Source organism: Lithobates pipiens, unplaced genomic scaffold (genome assembly GCF_037356315.1).
Source record: "Lithobates pipiens isolate NorthernLeopardFrog02 unplaced genomic scaffold, aLitPip1_a1.2 Scaffold_35, whole genome shotgun sequence".
NCBI lineage: Eukaryota > Metazoa > Chordata > Amphibia > Anura > Ranidae > Lithobates > Lithobates pipiens.
In genome coordinates, this window is record NW_027507811.1 from 21114956 (window position 1) to 21140914 (window position 25959).

The window sequence follows — 25959 nt, forward strand, 5'->3', positions numbered from 1 at the left end:
AAAATTTACTGAAGGGCAAAACCTTTCTTCCCCTCTCATGGAAGATTGTCACCACGGATGCCAGCCTGACAGGCTGGGGAGCCGTGTTGCAGGAAACATGCTCGCAGGGAAAATGGTCTGCGACCGAAAGTCTGCTGCCCATAAATGTCTTGGAGATTCGGGCAGTTTACATGGCACTCAGAGAGTGGTCTCACAGACTGCGAGGTTTCCCAGTTCGGATTCAGTCCGACAATGCCACTGCAGTGGCTTACATCAATCACCAGGGCGGTACCAGAAGTCTGGTGGCCCAAAAGGAGGTGAATCGCATACTTGTCTGGGCAGAAGAGCATGTTCCGTGCCTCTCTGCAGTCTTCATCCCAGGAGTGGAGAATTGGTAGGCGGATTATCTCAGCCGCCAGCAGTTGTGCCCAGGAGAATGGGCTCTGCACCCCGATGTGTTTCAAGACATATGTTACAAGTGGGGCACTCCAGACGTGGATCTGTTTGCGTCCAGATTCAACAGGAAACTGGACAACTTTGTGTCAAGGACAAGAGATGCACTTGCTCAGGGGTCAGATGCTCTGACAGTTCCCTGGGATCAGTACAATCTGATCTATGCCTTCCCCCCGAGCCCGCTGTTATCGAGGTTCTTGGGAAGGGTCAAGAGGGAGACGAAGCCGGTCCTTCTAGTGGCCTCGGCTTGGCCCAGGCGACCATGGTTCGCAGAAATCATGCAGTTGGCAGTGGGCAGGCCATGGACCCTCCCTCTCCGGCCAGATCTGCTCTCACAGGGTCCAATTTACCATCCTGCTTTACGCAGTCTGAATTTGACGGTCTGGCTGCTGAGACCCACATTTTGAGAGGCCGTGGTCTTTCGGGCCAGTCCTCTCCACTCTGGTCAATGCCAGAAAACCGGCCTCCAGGCGTATCTATTACAAGATCTGGAGGGCATATGTTTCCTGGTGTGAACCCAGGAGATGGCATCCTAGAAGGTATGTCATTAGCAGAATCTTGGCCTTTCTCCAATCAGGCCTTGAAATGAATTTGGCCATAAGCACCATCAAGGTGCAGATTTCGGCCCTATCGGTCTTTTTTCAAAGATTGCTTGCATCACATTCCCTAGTACGGGCTTTTATCCAGGGGGCTATGCGGATGAGACCGCCAGTCAAACCTCCGGTATGCCCTTGGGATCTGAATTTGGTTCTCTCGGCCTTAGAAGCCCAACCATTTGAACCTCTGCATCTGGCTTCTTTAACTCTCCTGACAAAGAAGCTGGTGTTCCTAGTAGCCATATCCACGGCTAGAAGGGTATCAGAATTGGCAGCTCTTTCCTGTAAAGAGCCCTATTTAATTATCCATAAGGACCGGGTGGTGATGCGTCCCAACAGGTCCTTTCTACCTAAGGTAGTTTCAGGTTTCCACCTGAATCAGGATGTAATCCTACCATCCTTTTTTCCAAACCCTCAGTCCACAGAGGAAGAATCCTTACACACTTTAGATGTGGTTAGAGCAATCAGTCTTTATCTTCAAGCAACTGCTCAGATAAGGAAAACTGACTGTTTATTTATTCTGCCAGAAGGCCCTAAAAGGGGTCAGGCAGCGTCAAAGTCCACTCTCTCGAGGTGGATCAGACAGGTTATTTCTCAGGCCTATGACTTAAAGGGGAAGATTCCTCCTTTTCAGGTGAAAGCGCACTCTACTAGGGCTGTAAGTGCTTCTTGGGCAGTGCATCACCAGGCCTCCCTGGCTCAGATCTGTAAGGCTGCGACTTGGTCATCAGTCCACACATTCACCAGATTCTATCAGGTGGATGTCAGAGGGCAAGAGGATATCGCCTTCGGGCGCAGTGTACTGCAGGCTGCAGTTTAGGTCCTCAGGTCCCTGGCGGTCTTGAATTATGATCTGTGTCTCCCTCCCCTCAACCTGAGCATTGCTATGGGACATCCCACTATGTAATGAAGCTCCTGTGTCCCGTGATGTATGATCAAGAAAGTAGGATTTTTGTATACAGCTTACCTGTAAAATCCTTTTCTTGAGAGTACATCACGGGACACAGGGCTCCCGCCCCTCTTGGGTTTTACGTGGTTTCTTATTGCTTTGCTACAAAACTGAGGTGCCTCCCTAATGGGAGGGGTTATATAGGGGAGGAATTCTCTTTAATTGGGTCAACCAGTGTCCAATGACCAGAGGTGCCTATATAACCCACTATGTAATGAAGCTCCTGTGTCCCGTGATGTACTCTCAAGAAAAGGATTTTACAGGTAAGCTGTATACAAAAATCCTACTTTTCTATCCGTCTGCAGAGCGGATCGGATGAACATGGACAGGCGGTTCGTGTTCATCCGATTCCCCATAGAGGAGAGTGGAGAGCTGACAGGCTGGTCCCTGCACACTGTGCCAGGACCACCCTGTCATCTGCCGGCTCAGCGGGTATAAACTGAGCTATTCCCGCTGAGCAAGCGGATCATCACCGGGCGGATCATTACGGATCCATCCCGCGTGAAAGGGGCCTTAAGGTTTATCCAAATAAGAACTTGTTTGTACATATTGTTGTGAGTATTCACTGTACTGTTGCACTACATTAGTGGAGCAGTGCAGTTGCTGTAACCCCTTCTATACACTTATTCTTCAGTAAACTTAACCACTTGCCGACCGCCGCACGACGATGTACGTCCATTTTTTGAAGAGGGATATCTCGGTAACGGCAGCAGCTGCTGCCACAACCGAGGTATCCATCTCTTCAGGCGGCGGTCGGCTGTACGATAACGGTGGTCTCCGCGGCGGATTCGCCGCGAGATCACCGCTATCGGCGGCGGGAGAGGTGCCACCCCCCCTCCCGCCGCCCTCCCGCACCTTCCGCCGCTTACCGGAGCCGTCGGTAGCGGCGGAGGCGATCGGGTCCTTCCGTCGGCTGGGCATAGAGACAAGTGAGGCTAAGATGGCCCCCACTCGTCTCTATACCATAGGAGGGCGGAAGCGACGTCAAAACGTCACTTCCGCCCATACCTCTTAAAGGTATATTTTTTTTTTAAATGTCAGATTTTCTTTTTTTTTTTTTTTTGTTGCATTTTAGCCCAAATATGAGATCTGAGGACTTTTTGACCCCAGATCTCATATTTAAGAGGACCTGTCATGCTTTTTTCTATTACAAGGGATGTTTACATTCCTTGTAATAGGAATAAAAGTGATCCATTTTATTTTATTTTTTTTTAAAAGTGTAAAAATAAATTAAAATAAATAAGAAAAAAAAAAAATTTTTTTTAAAAACACCCCGTTACGACGAGCTTGCGCACAGAAGCGAGCGCATACGTGAGTAGCGCCCGCATATGAAAACTGTGGTCAAACCACATATGTGAGGTATCGCCGCGATCGGTAGAGCGAGAGCAATAATTCTAGCCCTAGACCTCCTCTGTAACGCAAAAAATGCAACCTGTAGAATTTTTTAAATGTCGCTTATGGAGATTTTTGAGGCTAAAAGTTTGACGCCATTCCACGAGCGGGCGCAATTTTGAAGCGTGACATGTTGGGTATCAATTTACTCGGCATACCATTATCTTTCACAGTATAAAAAAAAATTGGGCTAATTTTACTGTTGTCTTATTTTTTTATTCAAAAAAGTGAATTTTTTCCAAAAAAAGTGCGCTTCTAAGACCGCTGCGCAAATACAGTGTGAAAAAAAGTATTTCAATGACCGCCATTTTATTCTCTAGGGTGTTAGAAAAAAAACAATATAAAATGTTTGGGGGTTCTAAGTAATTTTCTAGCAAAAAAAACTGTTTTAAACATGGAAACATGGAAGTCCGAAAAAGAGGCCTGGTCCTTAAGTGGTTAATCTATTATTTTAATCATAAACAGTGAGAGCCGGTTCACACAGGGGCAACATGACTTCCAGGGCGACTTTTGGAGGCAACTTGGACACGACTTGAGTATGAATAACAGCGCGACTTGAAATGACTTCAACACGACTTTAAGTCGCCCCAGGCCAGGCAACTTTGGCCGTGGCCAATCAGAGAATAATGAGCCAAATTTTAAATAAGAAACCGGCATGGGTTCCCCCTCCGGGAGCATACCAGGCCCTTAGGTCTGGTATGGATTTTAAGAGGAACCCCCCGCCGAAAAAACGGCATGGGTCCCCCAAAACCCATACCAGACCCTTATCCGAGCACGCAGCCTGGACAGTAAAGAAAGGCAGTGGGGACGAGTGAGCAGCCCCCTTATCTGAACCTTACCAGGCCGCATGCCCTCAACATGGGGGGGTTGGTGCTTTGGGGAAGGGGGGCATCCTGCGGCCCCCCCACCCCAAAGCACCTTGTCCCCATATTGGCTGTTGGTTGTCAGGGTCTGCGGGCGGGGGGCTTATCGGAATCCGGGAGCCCCCTTTAATAACTGGGCCCCCAGATCCCGGCCCATTCACCTGGGAAAAAAAGTGTCAATAAAAAAAAACACAACACAGGTTTTTAAAGTAATTTATTAATCAGCTCCGGGGGTCTTCTTCCAATGACGGGGGTCTTCTTCCGACTTTTCTGCTCTGTTCAGCCTCTTCTCCCGGTGTCCGGCATCGTCTCCCGCTCTCCAGCGTCTTCTCTTGGGCTCCTCCGCTGTCTTCTTGCAGCTCTTTTACTAGCGGAGGAGCCTGGTCTCCTCTGTCCTTCTTCCTTCTCTCTTCTTTGTCCTTCCAATGTTGACACGCTGCTCTCTTCCGCTGTAATGCCTTGTGCAACATGCGCGGCGACTTATATAGGTATGGGGCGTGGTCACCAGGTGATGTCACACGTTGACCCCGCCCCTTTATGACGTCACATTCCCAGCATGAGGGGCATGGACCGCGTGCCACATGCTGCTCACACAGCGGAGGAAGATGGCGTGGAGGGTTCAGAGCGCTCCCGCTATCCGGCTACCTACTGAGATGCAGGACCAGAGCCTCATAGACGCTGGTATTCGCCTGGAACCTACCAGTGGGCTGGCACTGGGAGTAGTAGATGGAGTGGAGAAGTTATGCCTGCTTTACCCCGATTGTCAGAAGCCTACCTTGGGAGTGGACGCTTTGGCCTGGTGCGGCTATTGAAGCACGCAACTGACAAGAGTGGGATCTGAGCGGCAGGAGGTAAGGTACTTCTATGCCAGCACAACCACCGGACTCTGCCTGCCTCAAGTTTGGATGACCAGAGAGGACTGCGGTACATCACAGGCAATTGCGGAGGAGGTCCAGACTGATTCTCAGGAGTCGGGAGTACCAGAGGTCCAGGTAGGATCTGCAGGGGAGCCTGTGGCCTGTCTAGGGAACCGGAGGCTGTGGAGGTAGATAAGCAGTCCCCACGGAACCTCCCTGGAGAGCCGGTCACTTGTAAGTCCTTTGTGGAACCCAGGGCCGGACTGGCCTACCGGGATACCGGGAGATTTCCCGGTAGGCCGCCTGCCCTGGGACCGCTTTTAGTTGCGGCTGCATTTGTGCTCACGCCTATGGATCACACAGCAGCGCTGGCTGGCTCTGTGTTTCGGCGGCCGCTCTGCAACACGGCCCCGCCCCCCCAGATCGGCTCGTGTGATAGTAGAGAGAATCAACGCTCCGCCTATCACATGAGCCGGTCTGGGGGGGGCGGGGCCGTGTTGCAGAGCGGCCGCCAAAACACAGAGCCAGCCAGTGCTCTGTGATCCGGAGGGTGACATGCAGCCCATACAGCCCACCCTGTGTGTTTGGATAGGAGGATCAGCAGGGGGGCTGCATATAGAGGAGATGAGCTTGCTAGGGAGAGGGGGAGAATCGAACATTCAGTGGCTGCATGGAGGAATATAGAAAGCTTATTTCCTCTATATGCAGCCCCCCTGCTGATTCTCCTATCCAACTTCTTTTACTGCTCCCCACAGTTCACCTTGTGCTCCCTGCCCCCCCCCCACAGTTCTCTCCACCCCTGTTCTTTCTGCCCCCCCAACCCCAGCCTGCTCTCCAGTTCTCCCCATCCTTCTCTAGCCACCATCCCAGTGCTGTCCACTCTTCTCCATGCTCTTCACTCCCCCTCCCCAGTGCTCTTCACCCCCCCTGCTCTTTACCCCCAAGTGCTCTCCCCCGTGCTCTTCACCCCCCCTCCCCAGTTTCAGGGCACGCAGGGCAGCAGACAGCACGCAGACAGCGTTTCAGGGCACGCAGACAGCACGCACAATCTCCTACAACTGACTGCAAGCTCTATTTAAAAAGAGCAAGATAGCTAGCTATATAGGTGGATATAGCGGTGTATACTGCGGTCAGGGCATGCAGACAACAACCACTACAGAAGAGCAAGAACGCAAAATCGGCCGATAACGATTGGTGTATACTGTGTTGAAGGTACACAGAACACCCACTAACTCCTACAGACGCCAACACACTACACAAGGCCGCCGCGCTGGCGGCCTTATATAGTGTGGGGCGTGTACTACACAGCCTGAGCTATGATTGGCCACAGGCATCCTGCCTGTGGCCAATCATGGCTCTCCTCGCTGCCGGCGCTGTGATTGGCCAAGCATGCGGGGTCACAGTGCATGCTTGGCCAATCATGAGCCAGCAATGCACTGCGATGGCGCAGTGCATTGTGGGCCGTGAGCGCCACACGAATTTGGCGCGAACGGCCCATAACGTTCGGAATTCGGCGAACGGGCGAACAGCCGATGTTCAAGTCGAATGTATGTTCGACTCGAACACGAAGCTATTCCCTATCTGGGACTATTTGCATGTACCTAAACCCCAGAGTGCATCTGACCACGAGATGTGGGTAAGGTTTCAAGACATTTACTATGAGTGGCGGCAGGGAAGGGCCATTTACAAAGACAAAGTTCTGGTCCACAAGCCCGGTCAACAAACCAAGTCATACTCAATCTCGGTCAGAAGGGAAGTGGACACACGCCGAAGGTTGCCAGACCCCTGGTATTATCTGTAAGGTGATCTGCAGATATACTGAACTTGCCACAGACTGCAAGAGTGCAGACGGGTTAGGGTGGGCTATCCCAAAGACTTTCTGGCTGGCTAATCATGGACACTATTCCCCGCTGCCCCTGTCAATTCCCTTTGCTGTCCTAAAAAAAAAGTTCTGGACTTCCTTCCAAGCCACTCATAAATTTCCCTGGCTTCTTTGATGTATATAATTTGTCGTGTCTGCTCAAGTTGCATCCTGCAGAAGTCAGGCTGACTTCTTTTGAGGGGATGGAAGTCTTGACAGGATCACACATGCCATACCATTGTGATGTATTGAATTGTCTAGCTAGATGGAGAGATAGGATGTCCTCTTTTACAGGTGCAGAATGGCTGTCTGAAGAAACACCTAAAGACCTTGGGGTAATGGAAGTATTATCCTCTCGGAGGTAATGCTTTGGTTTTCCTTGAATTTTTCTCTTAAAGTTCAGGGATGATAGTTAGGAATATTGTGAATCTGTTTGAAACGTTTGTTGTACATGTATGCACCTACACTTGCTCAGGATATGAGATGTCTCATTGTTAGGAGGTAGGGTTGTGCTGTTCCTGGTGCATGGATTAATTTTCCACAACTGGGGACAGTTGTGATTTCAGAGGGGGGTGTATGTAGCGGCCACCACTTTAGGTGGGTGCTATTAGTTTAAAAGTTAGGTTAAATTACCAGGGCCTTACTGTATTTTGTACAGGCCTGGGGGTTTGTTCAAGTTAGGGTGGAGTTATAGGTTAGAGGGGGTGTGACCAGTTGTTCATCACCCTTCTCCAGAGAAGTATCTGGAAAGGAGGAGGGTCTGGCCCTGAAGGACAGGCAGTGTGTATGGGCCCTGGTCCAATCGTTAATTTGCTTGGTCAGGAGCGGGGTCCATACATGTACACCATATACACTGGGGTCACATGTTCCCTGGGGAGTTGGAGATGGGAAAAGGGTTAATCCACAAAGGCAGAAAAATGTGACCTTAAGGCCCAGGGCTGGAAGGCCAGGAAATGCAGAGATTCCAGAGCTGGAAAGCCACGGATCTTCGCCAGAAGGTGATGGAGGTTCAGAGACTCCAGAGCTGGAAGGTTTCCATCAAGTAAGAAGTAGCTGCAAACCGGCCAGAGTGAACCAGGGTTGGCCATGACCTTTCCTGAGCTGGCCTGGGAAGAAAAGGGCAGGAGGAGAAGGCAGGTGGGGCCTGGGACTGCTAGCGTTTCAAAATACCACGTACTTTCAGAGGGGCATGCGTGTCAGCTCATTAAAGGAGAGGGGCTATCACTCACACATCTCATTCCAGAGGCAGCTTGTATCTGTGCATCATCGAGGTGATTGTACTGCCACAATCGGGAATAAAGTTTTGAACTGTTCTAAATCGTCTGTGCTTTACTACAGTGGGGGGGGGGGGGGGAGCGGGGGTTAAACTAGCCGTACTGTATGAACTACTAGCAGCTCCCAAGGAAGTAGTGCGCTTCACTTATATAGTTATAATCACGATTAGGTGTCTCTTATAATGCTAGCTTTTTTAACCACTCCCTACCCGGCCACTGTACATAAACGGCCGGGTGGGAGCTCTCTCCTTTTGACTGGATGTTCCCGAACATCCGTCAGAAGGAGCGGGATCGCGCGGACACGCTGAATCTCGGAACGGCAGGAGGGCACTGTAATTTGCCCTCCTGATCTGCACGATGGCTGTGTCTGTCACAGCCATTGTATTGTAAACAGATAGGGGAGGGGCAATCCCGATCTGCCTGTGCCCCCCAGAGACAGGCGAGTGGTACAAGACAGGAGGGCCATGTCATTGGCCTTCCTGATCACATGACTGTGTCCAATCACAGTGGTCATGTAATGTAAATAGAGAGCGACTGCTCTCATCTCTTCCTCTCCTCACACAGAGCCTGTCAGTGAGGAGAGGAAGAGAGATCTGTGCTGCAGCCAGGAGATCAGTGAGTTTTTAGCCGTTTGTCTGTTGTTAACCCACTGATCACCCAGCTAGTGTCCCCAAAACACAGTGTCTCAAAAACAGTGAAAACACCTGTCATACAGTGAACATCTGCCCGTCAACAGCTGGTACATCTACCCGCCAACAGCTGGCACATCTGCCGCCTGCCAACACCAGGCACAACTGCCGCCCGCCAACATCAGGCACATCTGCCACCCGCCAACATCAGGCACATCTAGCCGCCCGCCAACATCAGGCACATCTGCCGCCCGCCAACATCAGGCACATCTGCTGCCCACCAACATCAGGCACATCTAGACGCCCGCTATCTGACACATCTGCCCGCCATCTGGCACATCTGACCACCAACATGACAAAAAGATCCTACAGTGCAGAGGAGGCTCTCCAGATAATCCAGGGTATGTCGGACAAGAGTAGCGGGGGAACTCTCTTCGTCAGACTCGGATATCGATTACGAACCAGTGGAAAGCAGTGGCTCTGAGATGGAAACCAAGGAAGATAGGATTCTAACAAGGAGAATAAGGAGATATAAGCAGGCGCAGACATCCACCAGCAGCGCACCACTCCAGGATGATATGCAGGCATCCATCAGAAGTGCAGCACTTCGGGATAGACAGGCATCCACCAGCAGTTCTGCAACCTTCCTAGAGGATAGGCCAGATGCTAGCAACGGAGCATCCCATCAATGAGGCAGGGCCCATACTAGCCTCCCAGATGTTCTACTGTATCCAACATGGCTGCCCGATACGTCAGTAGAACCTGTTAAATCCCCCTTTTTACAGCCCAGCCAGGCCCTCAGATACAGTCAGAAAACGTAACCCCAATTTATTATTTTCATTTATTTTTTACCGATGATCTCCTAAATTACATCATGGAGCAATGTAACCTATACACCAGCCAACATATAGCCAACAATCCAAATTCTTCAAATGCCCGTCCCTTTGTTTGGAAACCCCTCACCGTGGAAGAATTTAAAACTTTCCTTGGCCTAACCCTCAACATGGGGCTGACAAAAAAAATGAACTCCATGCCTACTGGTCTGCCGAACCTATCCACCACATGGCGGTCTATTCGTCAATGATGCCCAGAATCCGTTACGAGATGATTATGAGATTTTTACAATGTCCCCCTTGTAATAATCCCAGTTATGACAAGTTATTCTAAATTCGGCCTCTAATCAATTTTCTTTGTGCCAGCTTCAAGCAGATGTTTACCCCTGATAGAAATATTTCTGTAGATGAATCCCTAGTACACTTCACCGGAACACTTGGAATAAAGCAATACTTCCCCAGTAAAAGAGCCAGACATGGGGTAAAATTTTATAAGGCGTGTGACAGGTCCACGGCTTACACATGCGACTTCATCATTTATGAGGGAAAAGACAGATAGCTAAACCCCCATGGATGCCCTACCTACATGGGAATAAGTGGCAAAATTGTCTGGCAGCTGATCGAACCATTACTTGGGAAAGGTTACCACCTATATGTAGACAATTTCTACATGAGTCTCCCACTTTTCCGCCATTTGTACCAAAAGAAGCCTGTGGCCTTTGGGATAGCATGGACCAACCACAAAGGCTTCCCACAGAGACTGGTTGCCAAGAGATTGAAACAGGGTGAAATGGCCAGTATGCGGACTGAAGAGGTACTGGCGCTGAAGTGGAGAGATAAAAAAAGAGATGTCTACATCCTTTCCACAATGCATGATGACACCTTGGTGGAACTGCAGAGAAGAAAGGGCCCCATCCAGAAGCCAAAATGTGGGCATGAGTATAACCTATACATGGGGGGGGGTGGATATGAACGACCAGATGATGCAATCCTACTTGGCCACCAGGAAATCACTGTTTTGGTACAAGAAAGTTGCCATTTATTTGATGCAACTAGCCCTGTTCAAGTCGTATATTATTTTTTGTAAGTGCACCCAGAGTTCCCTAACCTATCTGATATTTTCAAGAAGATGTTATCACAGCCCTTCTCTATCCCCATGGCCAAGCCCCTCATCTAATTCGCTCTGATGCATTAGCCAGGCTCCATGAAAGGCACTTTCTCAAAATCCTCCCTCTTACCCAAACAGGTCGGAAAGCCCCAAAAAAAGTTGTGTGTGTGCAAGTAGAGGAATTCTCAGTGACACCCGATACTACTGTCCCCAATGTCCCTCCCAGCCAGGCCTCTGTATTGGAGAGTGCTATCGGAGCTATCACACTTCACTACACTATCAGTAGTGAAGATGATTTTTTTCCAGCTTTCACTATCTGCCATTTCTGTGGATGACCCAGACTGTTAACGACTATGCCTCTGCCAAACATCTTTCTGCCTTCAACGTGAATTGACCTCGGCCTGTTAAATGACCATGCTTTTTGCCTGCCTCCTAAACTGACCATTTGCCCTGCCACTGTACAGCACAGGGGTCTCACATATGTGAGGGGCTCCAGAAAAGATTTTCCGAGTGGAGAAAATGTTTTTCTCCGGGTTTTTAGTTTCTCGGATTAGGGTCTGGAGACTCGGAGGCTTCGTAGAGATTTGGGTGGGAAGAAGCCCCTGTCCTCAGGTCTTACCTGACCAAGGCCCATATATATTGTTATAGTGCTGCCTGCTGCCACCTGAACTGGCCATGCCTTTGCCTGCCACCTTAACTGGCCATGCCTCTGCCTGCCACCTGAACTGCCTGCTAAACCTTGGACTGTACGAAACCATGTTCGTACTTTTCCATATCTGTGTGCTAATTCCTGGACATTTCCTTTGGCTGTCTGGACAAATGCTTTGACTGGTCTGGAATGGTATTCCTGCCTGCTAAAACCACAGGTGAGCCTTTTTATTTACCCTTTGCTCAGCAGAATGTATTTGGGGGTGTAATTATTGGTGTGTACATGCTATGTGTTAGAAACCTGAAGGCGCTACTTGCATGTTGGGCCTATGTATGTGGCCAATTAGTGGAAAAGTCTCACACATGGGGTATTGCCATACTCAGAACGAGTAGCAGAATGTATTTTGGGGTGTCATTTTGTCTATTTACATACTATGTGTTAGAAAGATCTTCTAAATTGACAACTTTGTGAGAATAAATAGGTTTTCATTTTTATTCCACATTTTCCAAAAACTTGTGGAAAGAAATGACATGTTGAATAGACTAATTTTGCCTCATAGAATATACATTGGGGTGTTTTCTTTCCAAAATGGGGTGATTTTGTGGGTAATTCCATTGTCTTGGTGCTCCAGGGCCTTCAAAAATGTGATAGGTACTCAGGAAATGAAATGTGTAATTTATGCCTTTAGAACGCCTGATGGTGCTACATGGATGTTGGGCCTCTTTATGTGGCCAGGCTGTAGAAAATTCTAACACATGGGGTATCAGCATACTCAGGACGAGTAGCAGAATGTATTTTGGGGTGTCATTTTGGCTATGTACATGCTATGTGTTAGAAAAATCTTCTAAATTGACAACTTTGTGAGAAAAAAATAGGTTTTCATTTTCTTTCCACATATTCCAAAAACTTGTGGAAAGAAATAACATGTTCAAAAGACTCATTATGCCTCATAGAATATACATTGGGGTGTTTTCTTTCCAAAATGGGGTCATTTTGTGGGTAATTCCATTGTCCTGGTGCTCCAGGGCCTTCAAAAATGTGATAGGTACTCGGGAATTTAAATGTGTAATTTATGCCTTTAGAATGCCTGATGGTGCTACATAGATGTTGGGCCTCTGTATGTGGCCACCCTGTGGAAAAGTCTCGCACGTGGGGTATCGCCATACTCAGGACAAATAGCAGAATGTATTTCGGGGTGTAATTGCAATTACGCCTGCACCTTGTGTGAGAAATAACTCGTAAATATGGCAATTTTGTGAAGAAAAAATATATATATATTTCTTAATTTTCCAAAGCATTGTGGGGAAAAAACTGCAACTTCAAAAAATACACTGTGCCTCTTACTAAATACATAAGACTGTCTTCTTTCCAAAAAGGGGTCATTTGAGGGGTAGTTGTACTGTCCTGACATTTTAGGGCCTCAAGAAATGAGATAGGCCATCAGTGCATTAGGACTGATACATTTTCAATAATGCGTAGCTTAGTTTGTAGACTCTATAATTTTCACACAAACCAATGATCATACACTTATCAGGATTTTTTTTTACCAAAGACATGTAGCAGAAAAAATTCTGATTTGAATTTGACTTTTTTTGATTCTTTTAAAACAGAAAGTAAAACTTTATTTTTTTTCAAAATATTCGCTCTTTTTTTCGCTTTTATCACAAAAAATAAAAAATTAATGAAGTGGTGAATAAATACCCCCAAAAGAAAGCTCTATTTGTGTGAACAAAATGATAAAAATTTAATTTGGGTACAGCGTAGCATTAACAGTAATTATCATTCAAAATGTGAGAGTACTGAAAGCTGAAAATTGGTCTGGGAAGGAAGGGGGTGTAAGTGCCCAGTATTGATGGGGTTAAACACTTATACTTATAATCACAACTTTTATATATATTTTCTTTATAACAAAGTTCTTAGATCATCAGATACGAATTATAATCATCTCTGTGATCTACAATATCATACATAATTCGAATGACTTATAATCACCATATAGGTACTTTTAAAATATTTCTGACTTGCACAAACTTCAAATATTTTCCACCATGTGTTGAATTGGACTTTCAAGAGTTTCAATGGATATTTAGAGATGGATTGGCTATTCACACAGTTCCTAACTCTAAGCCCTTGTACACACGGTCAGATAATCTGTCGGATTGCGTTTTATCGGACCGTGTCGTCGGATAATCCGACTGTGTGTGGTATGCATCGGACTGATTCCTTCCGAATCTCCGTCCGACCCAATTTTCCAACATGTTGGAAATATTTCCCGACCAACTGGGCTGGACGGACCTAATCCGATCATGTGTTGAGCATTTTCATCGGACCAAGTGCCACGCATGCTCAGATCAAATTCCTACATCAAAGCTATTGGCTACTAGCCTGAACGTAGTCCCATCGTAACGAAATTATGTCATCACGTTCTGAAAGATCGGATTTTTCGCCCACTTGGTCCGACCGTGTGTATGCAACAGTTTCGGACAAGATCCGACGGACCGCGTGTACAAGGGCTAAGCCCTTGTACACACGGTCGGACATCCCGACAACAAAATCCGTCGGATTTTGTCTAACGGATTTTGTCCTAAACTGGTGTTGCATACACACGGTCGGACAAAGTTGTCGGAAAATCCGGTCGTTCGTAACGTGATGACGTAATTTAGTTACGACGGGACTATGTTCAGGCTAGTAGCCAACAGCTTTGGTCTAGGCATTTGATCTGAGCATGCGTGGAACTTTGTCCGATCGGAATTCTCTACAAAGTCCGATCGGATCATGTTGACAGAAAATTTTATAGCCCAGCTCTAAAACTTTGTCGGTCGGATATTCCGACAGAATTAGTCCGATGGAGCCCACAACATGGTCGCATTTTCCGTCAGAATGTCTGACCGTGTGTACAAGGGCTAACACACTGGGTTATGTTAGCCAAGGTGCTATTTAAACAGTTCCTCACTCGAACACAATGGTTTAGGCCAGGTGAATGTGAGAACAGTCTAGTTAAGCATTTGTGTAACTTTTTTCTATGGCTGTGTTTGTGGCGGTTATTTATCCACTAAAGCCAGGTACACGTCTTCTTTGTTTTGTGAAATGGGACCTTATTGTTCCCGCAAGTCTCTGTCTCAATGCCGGCTTGTAAAAGTTTTCAATATTTGATGTAGAAAGAACTTGGAAAACATGAGATCATCTATTTTGCTTTAAAGGTCTCCAAGAGGGTAACAGTTCAATGATGGCAAAATCTAGGTTCATCCGTTTTGAGGCCTAAACAAATCTCACATTTCTGCCAGTAAATATAAATGTATTATTTTTCATAAAGTTACAACAGGACGTTCTCTCGCGTGAACTCTCTGGTGTCTAAGAAGTTTATATTTCCGGTCGAAACTTGTCCTGCATTCTGAACATGAATAAGGACGCTCCCCCGTGTGAACTCTCTGGTGAACAACAAGGTCGCTATTCTGAATGAAACTTTTCCCGCACTCTAAACATGAAAAAGGACGTTCCCCCGTGTGAAGTCTCTGGTGAACAACAAAGTTTCCTTTATGAATGAAACCTTTCCCACACTCCGAACATGAATAAGGACGTTCCCCCGTGTGAACTCTCTGGTGAACAACAAGGGTGGTTTTATGATTGAAACCTTTCCCACACTGTGAACATGAAAAAGGACGTTCCCCCGTGTGAACTCTCTGGTGAGCAACAAGGGCGCATTTATGATTGAAACCTTTCCCGCACTCTGAACATGAAAAGGGACGTTCCCCCGTGTGAACTCTCTGGTGAACAACAAGTTTGCATTTACGAATGCAACCTTTCCCACACTCCGAACATGAATAAGGACGCTCACCTGTGTGAGTTCTCTGATGTATAAGAAGGCTTCCTTTACAAATGAAACCTTTACCACAGTGTGAACACGAGAACGGACGCTCACCTGTGTGAATTCTCTGGTGAACAACAAGGTTGCATTTATAAAAGAAACTTTTCGGGCACTCCGAACATGAATAAGGACGCTCACCTGTGTGAGTGCTCTGGTGTTTAAGAAGGGCTCCTTTCTGAGTGAAACCTTTACCACAGTGCGAACACGAGAATGGGCGCTTGCCAGTATGAATTCTTTGGTGAATAACAAGTTCTCCTTTCTGACTAAAACATCTCCCGCACTCTGAACATGAAAAGGGACGCTCGCCCGTGTGAATTCTGATGTGTTTAAGAAGGCTTGCTTTTTCAGTAAAACGTTTGCTGCACTCTGAACATGGGAAACGACGCTCGCCTGTGTGAGCTCTCTGGTGACTGAGAAAGTTTCTTTTCGGACTTTTCTGGTGTGTAGGAGGCTCTCTGGTTCCTTTGGAAGAATTCCCAGACACTGTAGATGACAAGGAACGCTCTCCTGTGTGAGCTCCTTCATGGTTTAAGGAAGATTCTTTGGGATTAGACGGATCTGTTGATTTATCTGTACTGTGAGATTCAAAAATAATAGTATGTAGATCATCAGAAGATTCCTCAGGATCAGAGAAATCCCATGATCTCTCCATTTGATAGGTTTTATGATGTATTATTTGTGTAATGCGATTCACTCCTGAAGAACGTTGTGTGGTGGGATTTTCTTCTGCTTTATATTCTGAAGATACGTTATTCGGGACATAATGTCCACCTGTTGGAAATCAATATTTAAATGTTATAATAATTCCTCATGTCTTTCATTCAGAAGTCATATACAGTATGTTGGTCTAACACTCTACAGTATCTCAGAGCTCTGGCATGGAATTGGGTGCAACAATAACATAAAATATCAATACAAACCAGATAAAGATACAGAATCTCCTCCTCATTTGTTGGGAACATGACGTCATATTGAGGAATGGAGATGGACCTTTCATATGGTGTACAGTATCTCCTCCTCATTTGTTGGGAACATGACGTTATATTGAGGAATGGAGATGGACCTTTCATATGGTGTACAGTATCTCCTCCTCATTTGTTGGGAACATGACGTTATATTGAGGAATGGAGATGGACCTTTCATATGGTGTACAGTATCTCCTCCTCATTTGTTGGGAACATGACGTTATATTGAGGAATGGAGATGGACCTTTCATATGGTGTACAGTATCTTCACGTTGCTATTATTTAAATTAATCTTTTATACTCGTAAGAAGAAAAAGGAAAATGTGAACATTTCTGCATTTAGTGATTATTACTTACTTCTGTTGATATAAAGAGAAGATTCCTCCTGTTCACTTTTCATGGTCATCTCCTTCATAGACTGCTGATCTCCACTCACCAACATCTCTTCTTCTTCCTCTTTAACCTCAAGTTTGATTTCCTTTTCTAATTTATCCTGAACCCCAAAACAAAAAAAAAATATCTGGAAAATTAAGTTCAATAATAAAAAAAAAAAATCTATCTCATAGATTAGAATAACTTTTGAGTTGTATAGCTCAGTTATTTATACCTGATGATGGTGAGAGATGCTTTGATCTTCCTGTGTGGAATACTGAAGACTATCCGCCTCCATAGACTGCTGAGCTCCACTCACCAGAGTCTCCTCTTCTTCCTTTTTAATCTCAGCTTTGATGTCTTTCAATTCTTCCCCCTAAACCCCAAAGATGGAAGAATACATTTATAAAAAAGAACAAGAAGTTGCTTTGAAGAATGTGGTTTAGAATTCTTTTTAAATTTTAGTTGCTCAGTCCCACCTACCTGATGATGGTGATGGGTGGTGTGACCTTCCTGTGTGGAATCCCGGGAATACAGAGGACGGGGACATCTCTCTGGTGGGTTCCCATTACTGGATCCATCTGTAGGAAACACACACACTGACTGAATACATTGTTTCTATGTGTTTATCAGATGATGGGGGATCTAGGTGGACCCTCCGTACTGCTCTCTCCTTTACAATAAAGTCTCCTCTTACCCGGTGATGTGAGGGGCGGCTGATTGTCCATCATGACGTCCTTGTAGAGATCCTTGTGTCCTTCTAAATACTCCCACTCCTCCATGGAGAAATGGACAGTGACATCCTGACACCTTATAGGAACCTGACACACACAATGATACAGTCACCATCCAGACACATCCCTTGTCTGTTACTGGATAATGTCCCAGAATTCCCAGAATCCTCCTCACCTCTCCTGTCAGCAGATCAATGATCTTTTTGATGACTTCTAGAATCTTCTTGGCACTGGTTACCTCTGTTATCAGGCAGTGAGGTGGAGGCACTGTGATGGGTGATGTCCTCTGAAGACGGCTGCTGGGTGTTCATGGATCTCCAGATGTTTCCTTCACTATTTTATAGTTCTGTGTATAGAGAGAAAATAATTATCAATGAAGACGTCATAGAATCCTTCTTTCCTCTCTAGAGAGAACAATGTTTTCATTATAGAAATATGGATGAAGTCACGTGACCCTCCCAGAATCCTTCTCACCTCCTACTGATCTAAATAGGACACTCTTCTTTCTCAATAGACAATAAACTGAGAATTATTTGGACTATACCAGGATGTGTAATGTCTATACTAGTGATGACCTCAAGATTCAGTCCAAAAAATTTGGACCAAACCATGACTGTTCAGATGAACAACCGAACATTTACCCTTTCGGTGGGAGAAGAACATCATGTACAGTTTCTCACAAAACTGAGTACACCCCTCACATTTTTGTCAATATTTTTTTCTATCTTTTCATGTGACAACACTGAAGAAATGACACTTGTCTACAATGTAAAGTAGTGAGTGTACAGCTTGTATAACAGTGTAAATTTGCTGTACCCTCAAAATAACTCAACACACAGCCATTAATGTCTAAACTGCTGGCAACAAAAGTGAGTACACCCCTAAGTGAAAATGTCCAGATTGGACCCAAATTGTCAATATTTTGTGTGGCCAGCATTATTTTCCGGCACTGCCTTAACCCTCTTGGGCATGGAGTTCACCAGAGCTTCACCAGAGTCCTCTTCCACTCCTCCATGACAACATCATGGAGCTGGTGGATGTTAGAGACCTTGCACTCCTCCACCTTTTGAGGATGCCCCACAGATGCTCAATAGGGTTTAGGTCTGGAGACATGCTTGGCAAGTCCATCACTTTTACCCTCAGCTTCTTTAGCAAGGCAGTGGTCGTCTTGGAGTTGTGTTTGGGGTCGTTGAAATACTGCCCTGCGGCCCAGTCTCCGAAGGGAGGGGATCATGCTCTGCTTCAGTATGTCACAGTACATGTTGGCATTCATGGTTCCCTCAATGATCTGTAGCTCCCCAGTGCCGGCAGCACTCATTCAACCTCAGATCATGACACTCCCACCACCATGCTTGACTGTAGGCAAGATACACTTGTTTTTGTACTCCTCACCTGTTAGCAACCCCACAAGTTTGACACCATCTCAACCAAATAAGTTTATCTTGGTCTCATCAGACCACAAGACATTATTTCTGTAATCCATGTCCTTAGTCTGCTTGTCTTCAGCAAACTGTTTGCAGGCTTTCTTGTGCATCATCTTTAGAAGAGGCTTCCTTCTGGGATGACATCCATGCAGACCAATTTTATGCAGCGTGCGGCGTATGGTCTGAGCACTGACAGGCTGACCCCCTACCCCTTCAACCTCTGCAGCAATGCTGGCAGCACTCATACGTCTATTTCCAAAAGACAACCTCTGGATATGACGCTGAGCACGTGACCTCAACTTCTTTGGTTGAAAATGCCGAAGCCTGTTCTGAGTGGAACCTGTCCTGTTAAACCATCCTCAGAGAGTTATTTGCCATGAGGTGCCATGTTGAACTTCCAGTGACCAGTATGAGACAGTGAGAGTGATAACACCAAATTTAACACACCTGCTCCCCATTCACACCTGAGAGCTTGTAACACTATCGAGTCACATGACACCAGGGAGGGAAAACGGCCAATTGGGCCCAATTTGGACATTTTCACTTAGGGGGTGTTCTCACTTTTTTTTGTCAGCGGTTTAGACATTAATGGCTGTGTGTTATTTTGAGGGGACAGCAAATTTACAGGGAAAGGATCTAAAATTGTGCTCCCCTCTGTTAATACATGCTATAGAATGGGTGTACCACCCTGCATCACTTCTTTGCCCCCTTGCTTCACTGCACCTGGGGCAGCTTCCCCTTGTGTCCCCCTTCGTCCCAGCTCTGCTGCCTGCATGCAGAATGAGGGTCAACGCCCATCTGAATAAAGGGGGGCCCATGCAAAAAAAAAAAAAAAAAACGGAGAGGTCCCGACAAAATTTATACCAGACCACTCAGGTCTGGTATGGATTTTAAGAGGGAACCTCACACAAAAATCATTAAAAAACGAGAAAAAAAAACAACATACTGGACCCTTATCTGATCCTACAGCCTGGCTGGCCAGGAAAGAAGGAGGACGAGCGTGAGCCACCCTGTCCTGAATCATTAGGGGCCACATGCCCTCGACATGAGTAAGTGCCTTGACAAAGGGAGGACCCACCGGCAAAGCACCTTATCCCCATGTTAATCAGGACAAGGGCCTCTTCCCCACAACCCTGGCCTGTTGGTTGTGGGAGTCTGCAAGCAGGGGGGGCTTCATAGAGTCTTGAAGACCCCTTTAACAAAAAGTGGGGAACCCAGATACCAGCTCCCTCATGTGAACAATTAAAGGGTACATAATATCCCTACTCATTCACAAAAAAGTAAGATGTAAACAAGCCACAGTTTTTACTAAGTCCTTTAGCTCTCCCTCCTCTCTGTACTTCGCTTTCCTCCAGCACTCCAACGATATGCTGGTAGGTTATTGGCTCTAATCTAAATTGTCCCTAGTATGTGGATGTATGAATGTGAGTTAGGGACCTTAGATTGTAAGCTCCATGGAGGCAGAGACTGATGGGAATGTACAATATACATACTTTCGTAAATTGACAATGCTATACAAGTACCTGTAATAAATAAATAATAAAACGAATGCACCTTAAGATCCGGTAATGTCTGTACGTTTTTTCCTAACAAGTCCCCTCTCCTCTGGAACTTCCTGTCTTTACCCTACATCACTTCCTATCCGTACATGACATCACTTCCTTTTTTTTGCGTTCCATGCTCAGGAGTGAGATCACCATCTTGTGGAGAATTGAAATAATGCAGCCTTCATTCATAAATACCGCAGTCTTCATTCATACATTAGAACTCGGCACATTGACATTTTCGGTACATTTATTATTTTTTGTTGCTTATCTTTATCCTCATGTACAAACTAAATAACAATAATAAAAAAAAATAATCATTTTCATTTTAGTGCTATTAAACACACACACTATATATAATTGTATATATACAGTGCCTTGAAAAAGTATTCATACCCTTGGAATTTTCCAAATTTTTTCATGTTACAACCAAATACGTAAATTCATTTTATTGGGATTTTATGTGATAGACCAACACAAAGTGGCTCATAATTGTGAAGTGAAAGGAAAATTATAAATGGTTTTCAATTTTTTTATAAATAAATATGTGAAAAGTGTGTGGGGGGGGGGGGGTACATTTGTATGGCGACCCCCGGAGTCAATACTTTGTAGAGCCGCCTTTCGCTGCAATTACAGCTGCAAGTCTTTTTGGGGATGTCTCTACCAGCTTTGCACATCTAGAGAGGGACATTTTTGCCCATTCTTCTTTGTAAAATATCTCAAGCTCTGTCAGATTGGACAGAGAGCTTCTCTGAACAGCAATCTTCAAGTCTTGACACAGATTCTCAATTGAATTTAGGTCTGGACTTTGACTGGGCCATTCTAACACATGAATATGCTTTGATCTAAACCATTCCATTGTAGCTCAGGTCGTTGTCCTGCTGGACAGTGAACCTCCGCCCCGGTCTCAAGTCTTTTGCAGACTCTAACAGGTTTTCTTCTAGGATTGTCCTGTATTTGGCTCCATCCATCAACTGTGACCAGCTTCCCTGTCCCTGCTGGAGAAAAGCATCCCCACAACGTGATGCTGCCACCACCATGTTTCATGGTGGGGATGGTGTGTTCAGGGTGATGTGCAGTGTTAGTTTTCCGCCACACATAGCGTTTTGCTTTTAGGCCAAAAAGTTCAATTTCGGTCTCATCTGACCAGAGCATCTTCTTCCACATGTTTGCTGTGCCCCCCACATGGCTTCTCACAAACTGCAAACGGGACTTCTTATGGCTTTTTTTCAACAATGGCTTTCTTCTTCCATAAAGGGCAGATTTGTGGAGAGACGACTAATAGTTGTCCTGTGGACAGATTCTCCCCCCTGAGCTGTGGATCTCTGCAGCTCCTCCAGAGTTACCATGGACCTCTTGGCTGCTTCTCTGATGAATGCTCTCCTTGCCCGGCCTGTCAGTTTAGGTGGACGGCCATGTCTTGGTAGGTTTGCAGTTGTGCCATACTCTTTCCATTTTCGGATGATGATGGATTGAACAGTGCTTCGTGGGATATTTTTTTTTTAATAACCTAACCCTGCTTTAAACTTCTCCACAACTTTATCGCTGACGGGTCTGGTGTGTCCCATGGCCTTCTTGATGCTGTTTGGTCACTAAGATTCTCTAACACACCTCTGAGGGCTTCACAGAACAGCTGTATTTATACTGAGATTAAACTACACACATGTGGACTCTATTTACTAATTAGGCGACTTCTGAAGACAATTGGTTCCACTAGATTTTAGTTATGGGTATCAGAGTAAAGTGGGCTGAATACAAATGCACGCCCCACAATTTTCACATATTTATTTGTAAAAAACTTGGAAAACCATTTAGAATTTTCCCTCCACTTCAGAATTATGTGCCACATTGTGTTGGTCTATCACATAAATAAAATAATAAGATATATTTACATTTTTGATTGTAACATGAAAAAATTTGGAAAACGTCAAGGGGTGTGAATACTTTTTCAAGGCACTGTATACACTCCCCGGCCACTTTATTGGGTACACCTTGTGCTAGTACTGGGTTGGACCTTCTGACGAAGTTGCCCTTTTAAGGTCACCCGAAACAAAGGTTGCCTTTAGTAAATGAAAGACCCTTTTTACTTCTGCACCAATACTTGTACATCCCGATACCAAACTACTTTATCATGGAAGCTGATGCTTCAGGATCTGCTGTGGGAGCTATCCTTTCTCAATGAATTGGAAAAAGATGCAGTTTCCATGTACTTTTTTTTTCTCTTGTCTCTCATAGGAAATAAGAGATTGCTAGCAATTAGGGAAGCATTTTCCGAGTGGAGGTATCTACTGGAAAGGGGCTAAGCATCCTGTAATCCTATAACTGTCCTCACTGATCATAAAAAAAAATATTAGAATCTATTTATTATGGCAAGAGATTGCCTTCTAGACCAGTGTTTCTCAACTCCAGGCCTCAAGGCCGCCGCAACAGGCCATGTTTTCAGGCTTTCCATTATTTTTCACAGGTGATTTGATCAGTTTGACTGCTTTAGTAATTACCACTAGACATATCTCAAAATCTCAAATTCGTACGAATTTCCCTAAATTTGTACGTTCGGGAGGATCCGAAATACGAATTGCCATGCGTCCGAATTTTGTACGCAATACGAACTTTTGTTTCCGAATTTCGGATCAGTTGTCGTCGCATCGACAACTCAGTCATTATGCTTATTATGAGGGGCTCCCACCATCCCTGTGCTATGCTGACTTCCTCCTGGAGCTGTACCCCTGCTGTGCTCATTATGAGGGGCTCCCACCATCCCTGTGCTATGCTGACTTCCTCCTGGGGCTGTACCCCTGCTGTGCTTATTATGAGGGGCTCCCACCATCCCTGTGCTATGCTGACTTTCTCCTGGGGTTGTACCCCTGCTGTGCTCATTATGAGGGGCTCCCACCATCCCTGTGCTATGCTGACTTCCTCCTGGGGCTGCTTATTATGAGGGGCTCCCACCATCCCTGTGCTATTCTGACTTCCTCCTGGGGCTGTACCTCTGCTATGCTCATTATGAGGGGTATCCACCATTCCTGTGCTGTGCTGACATACTGAGCACAGCAGGGGTACAGCCCCAGGAGGAAGTCAGCACAGCACAGGGATGGTGGGAGCCCCTCATAATGAGCACATGGCTGCCATGCACAGCTGCTCCAGTTTTGATCCCCCGCAGTGTATGGGGTCATCGGGGATGTGCGGGGTCACTGGAAATTGTTTGATGTAACCAAGCATGTGCTCTCCGCTCATCCCCGGTGACCCCAAACAGTGTGGGGGGATCTATCGAAAATTGGAGCAGGCGAAAAATGGACCAGCGGTGCATGGCAGACAATCCGCTTCTCTCTTTCTCCTCTAATGAAAATTCGTATTTCGGATAGGAAATTCTTCAATGGAATTTCGTATTTCAGATAAAAACCAAACTTCCATCAGCATCGACTGTCATATTGAGGTATATATTTTTTCCTTTAAATTCATCTTAAAGAACGTTCGTACAAGTTAGCGAACCTAACGACAATTCATATTTCGTACAAATTGAAATTGAATTTCGGACACGAAATACGAAGTACGAATTAATTCTAATACGAACCGTAACGGAACGAAACAAAACAAATATATTGACGGCACCCATGTCTAATTACCACAGCTAAGGGAAATCCTGAAAAGATGACCTGGCGCCTTGAGGACTGGAGTTGAGAAACACTGTTCTAGACAAGCACGTTGGACCCTATTCTTCTCCGGATTCAGTATTGTGATATCATATCGCCCTCAGTCAAGGAATGGCAAGGCCTTTTCATGGATGTTCTCTGGGCCTCTCTCCCGGAAAGCCACTCTAAATGTACGATCTTGCCTCAAAAGACCTTTCTAGGGGCCACAAGTTCTAAGATCTTTTTGAATCTTCTAAAAGAGGGGTATAAATGACCCACTTCTCATTCATCCACCTAAGGACATTAACTTTGATGATTATAAGGATGTCTTTTGGACTCAAGGGCATCATCTTTATGAACCGGAATCTGCTTGGGTTAGAAGCCTTCAGGTTAGTTCATGACCTGCTGGGCATTTTGGGGTTCCTAAGACAGAAGAACTTTTATCATGTTCCTTTTGGTGGTCCAGTTACAAGAAAGATGCTAAAAGCTACGTGGCCTCGTTCCTGACCTGTGCACGCAAAATTCCACCCCAATCTTCTACATTGGGGTTGCTTCAACCACTCCCTGTTCCATCAAGACCATGGGGGGTCAATTTCTATGGACTTTGTGGCCGATCTTCCTCCCTCAAAAGAAATGACCTCTGTCTTGGAAGTTATTGACTCTCTCACTAAGATAGCTCTTTATTTTTTTACCAGTTAAGGTGTACCCACTGATGAACCAACTGCGGAAGTGATGTCTTGGGAATTTTTAAACTCCATGGAATGCCTGGTGGTGTAGTGTCTGACAGAGGAGAACAGTTTATTTCAAAATTCTGGAAACGTTTTTGCTCAACTAAAGGTATAACAATGAATCTGTCCTCTGCGTTTCATCCTCAGTCTAATGGTCGGATTGAGAAGACCAATCAAACTATAGAGCAGTACATTCAATGTTTTGTCAGTTAATTTCAGGATGATTGGGAGGACTACCTTCATACAGCAGAACTTGCTTATAACAATTCTAAACATAGCTCCACTTCTTAAAGTCCCTTTTTCTTTAACACTGGGTACTCAATCAGCTTTTATTCCTGATGTCCCTATCTTAAAGTGGCAGTAAACGTAGAACAAAGAGAGAAAAAATGTACTTTTCATGCAAGGTAAAGGCATAATGTGCTAGTATGCAGTGCATACTAGCACATTATGAAAGACTTACTTTGAAACAAAGCCCTCCAGCGGAGAACTGTCACTGCTGCAGAGGCTTCCATCTTCACCTGCTCTTTCTTTCAGGTTTGCAGGCTGCGGCCAGAAGGTCTCAACCAGGGGTCAGAGCCCCAGCCAGCAGGTCTTGTTCCAGGAGTCAGGTCTGCTCCTATCGGGGTATCATGGAGAACCCCTATCCATAGGCCAGAAGAGGGCACTGCCACTAAAGGCTTAGTGAGCCAAATTAACCAGGAGAGTTGGACAATACAGTCAGATGAACTGGTAAGAAGAGCAGCAGTGCTGCTGACAAAAGAACTAGATGGCTCAGTATTTTCAGTTGATGTTGGCATAGGTGTGCACCCCAAAAGCTCAGACACACATGCCTTTCTCTGTGCTGAGCGGTTTCCTGTTCATTCACAAACTGAAGCACAGTAAACACAGTATACTATGTTTCAGTTATGAATGAACACAGTGAGTGAGTTTGTTCACTGTGTTCATTTAGAAAAGGAAGGGGCCGGTAAATTACACATTTACTAGCCCCTTTCCCCACTCTCCAAATTGAAACATCCCCCGCAGCAGCCGGAAAGGAGAAGAGGGAAGCCAGCAGCATTAGGGGGAAACATGGGGGGGGAGCCCATGCACTAGGTGGAATCTGCACTACACACAGTGATTAGGGTGTGCCCAGGCACACCTGGCACACATCCTGCGCATGCCTATGGATTTTGGATACCCCTGCGTGGGCAACTAATGTCTATATGAACTTTCTATTTTATGTAATAAAAATGGGCTGATACAGTGGTGTGAAAAA

General features: G+C 45.7%; 1 protein-coding gene across 1 annotated transcript in view; it reads right to left on the reverse strand.

Annotated features, from left to right (window-relative positions):
* The window catches only part of LOC143955200 (uncharacterized), a 59993-nt gene extending 42310 nt beyond the window's left edge, over window positions 1-17683 (reverse strand). Inside the window, 6 exon segments of the mRNA XM_077465288.1 lie at window positions 14752-16079; window positions 16631-16766; window positions 16881-17021; window positions 17129-17226; window positions 17343-17466; window positions 17555-17683. Of these exon segments, the coding sequence (XP_077321414.1) occupies window positions 14752-16079; window positions 16631-16766; window positions 16881-17021; window positions 17129-17226; window positions 17343-17427 (1788 nt within the window). The 5' untranslated portion in view covers window positions 17428-17466; window positions 17555-17683.
* Window positions 17684-25959: the final 8276 nt, after the last annotated feature.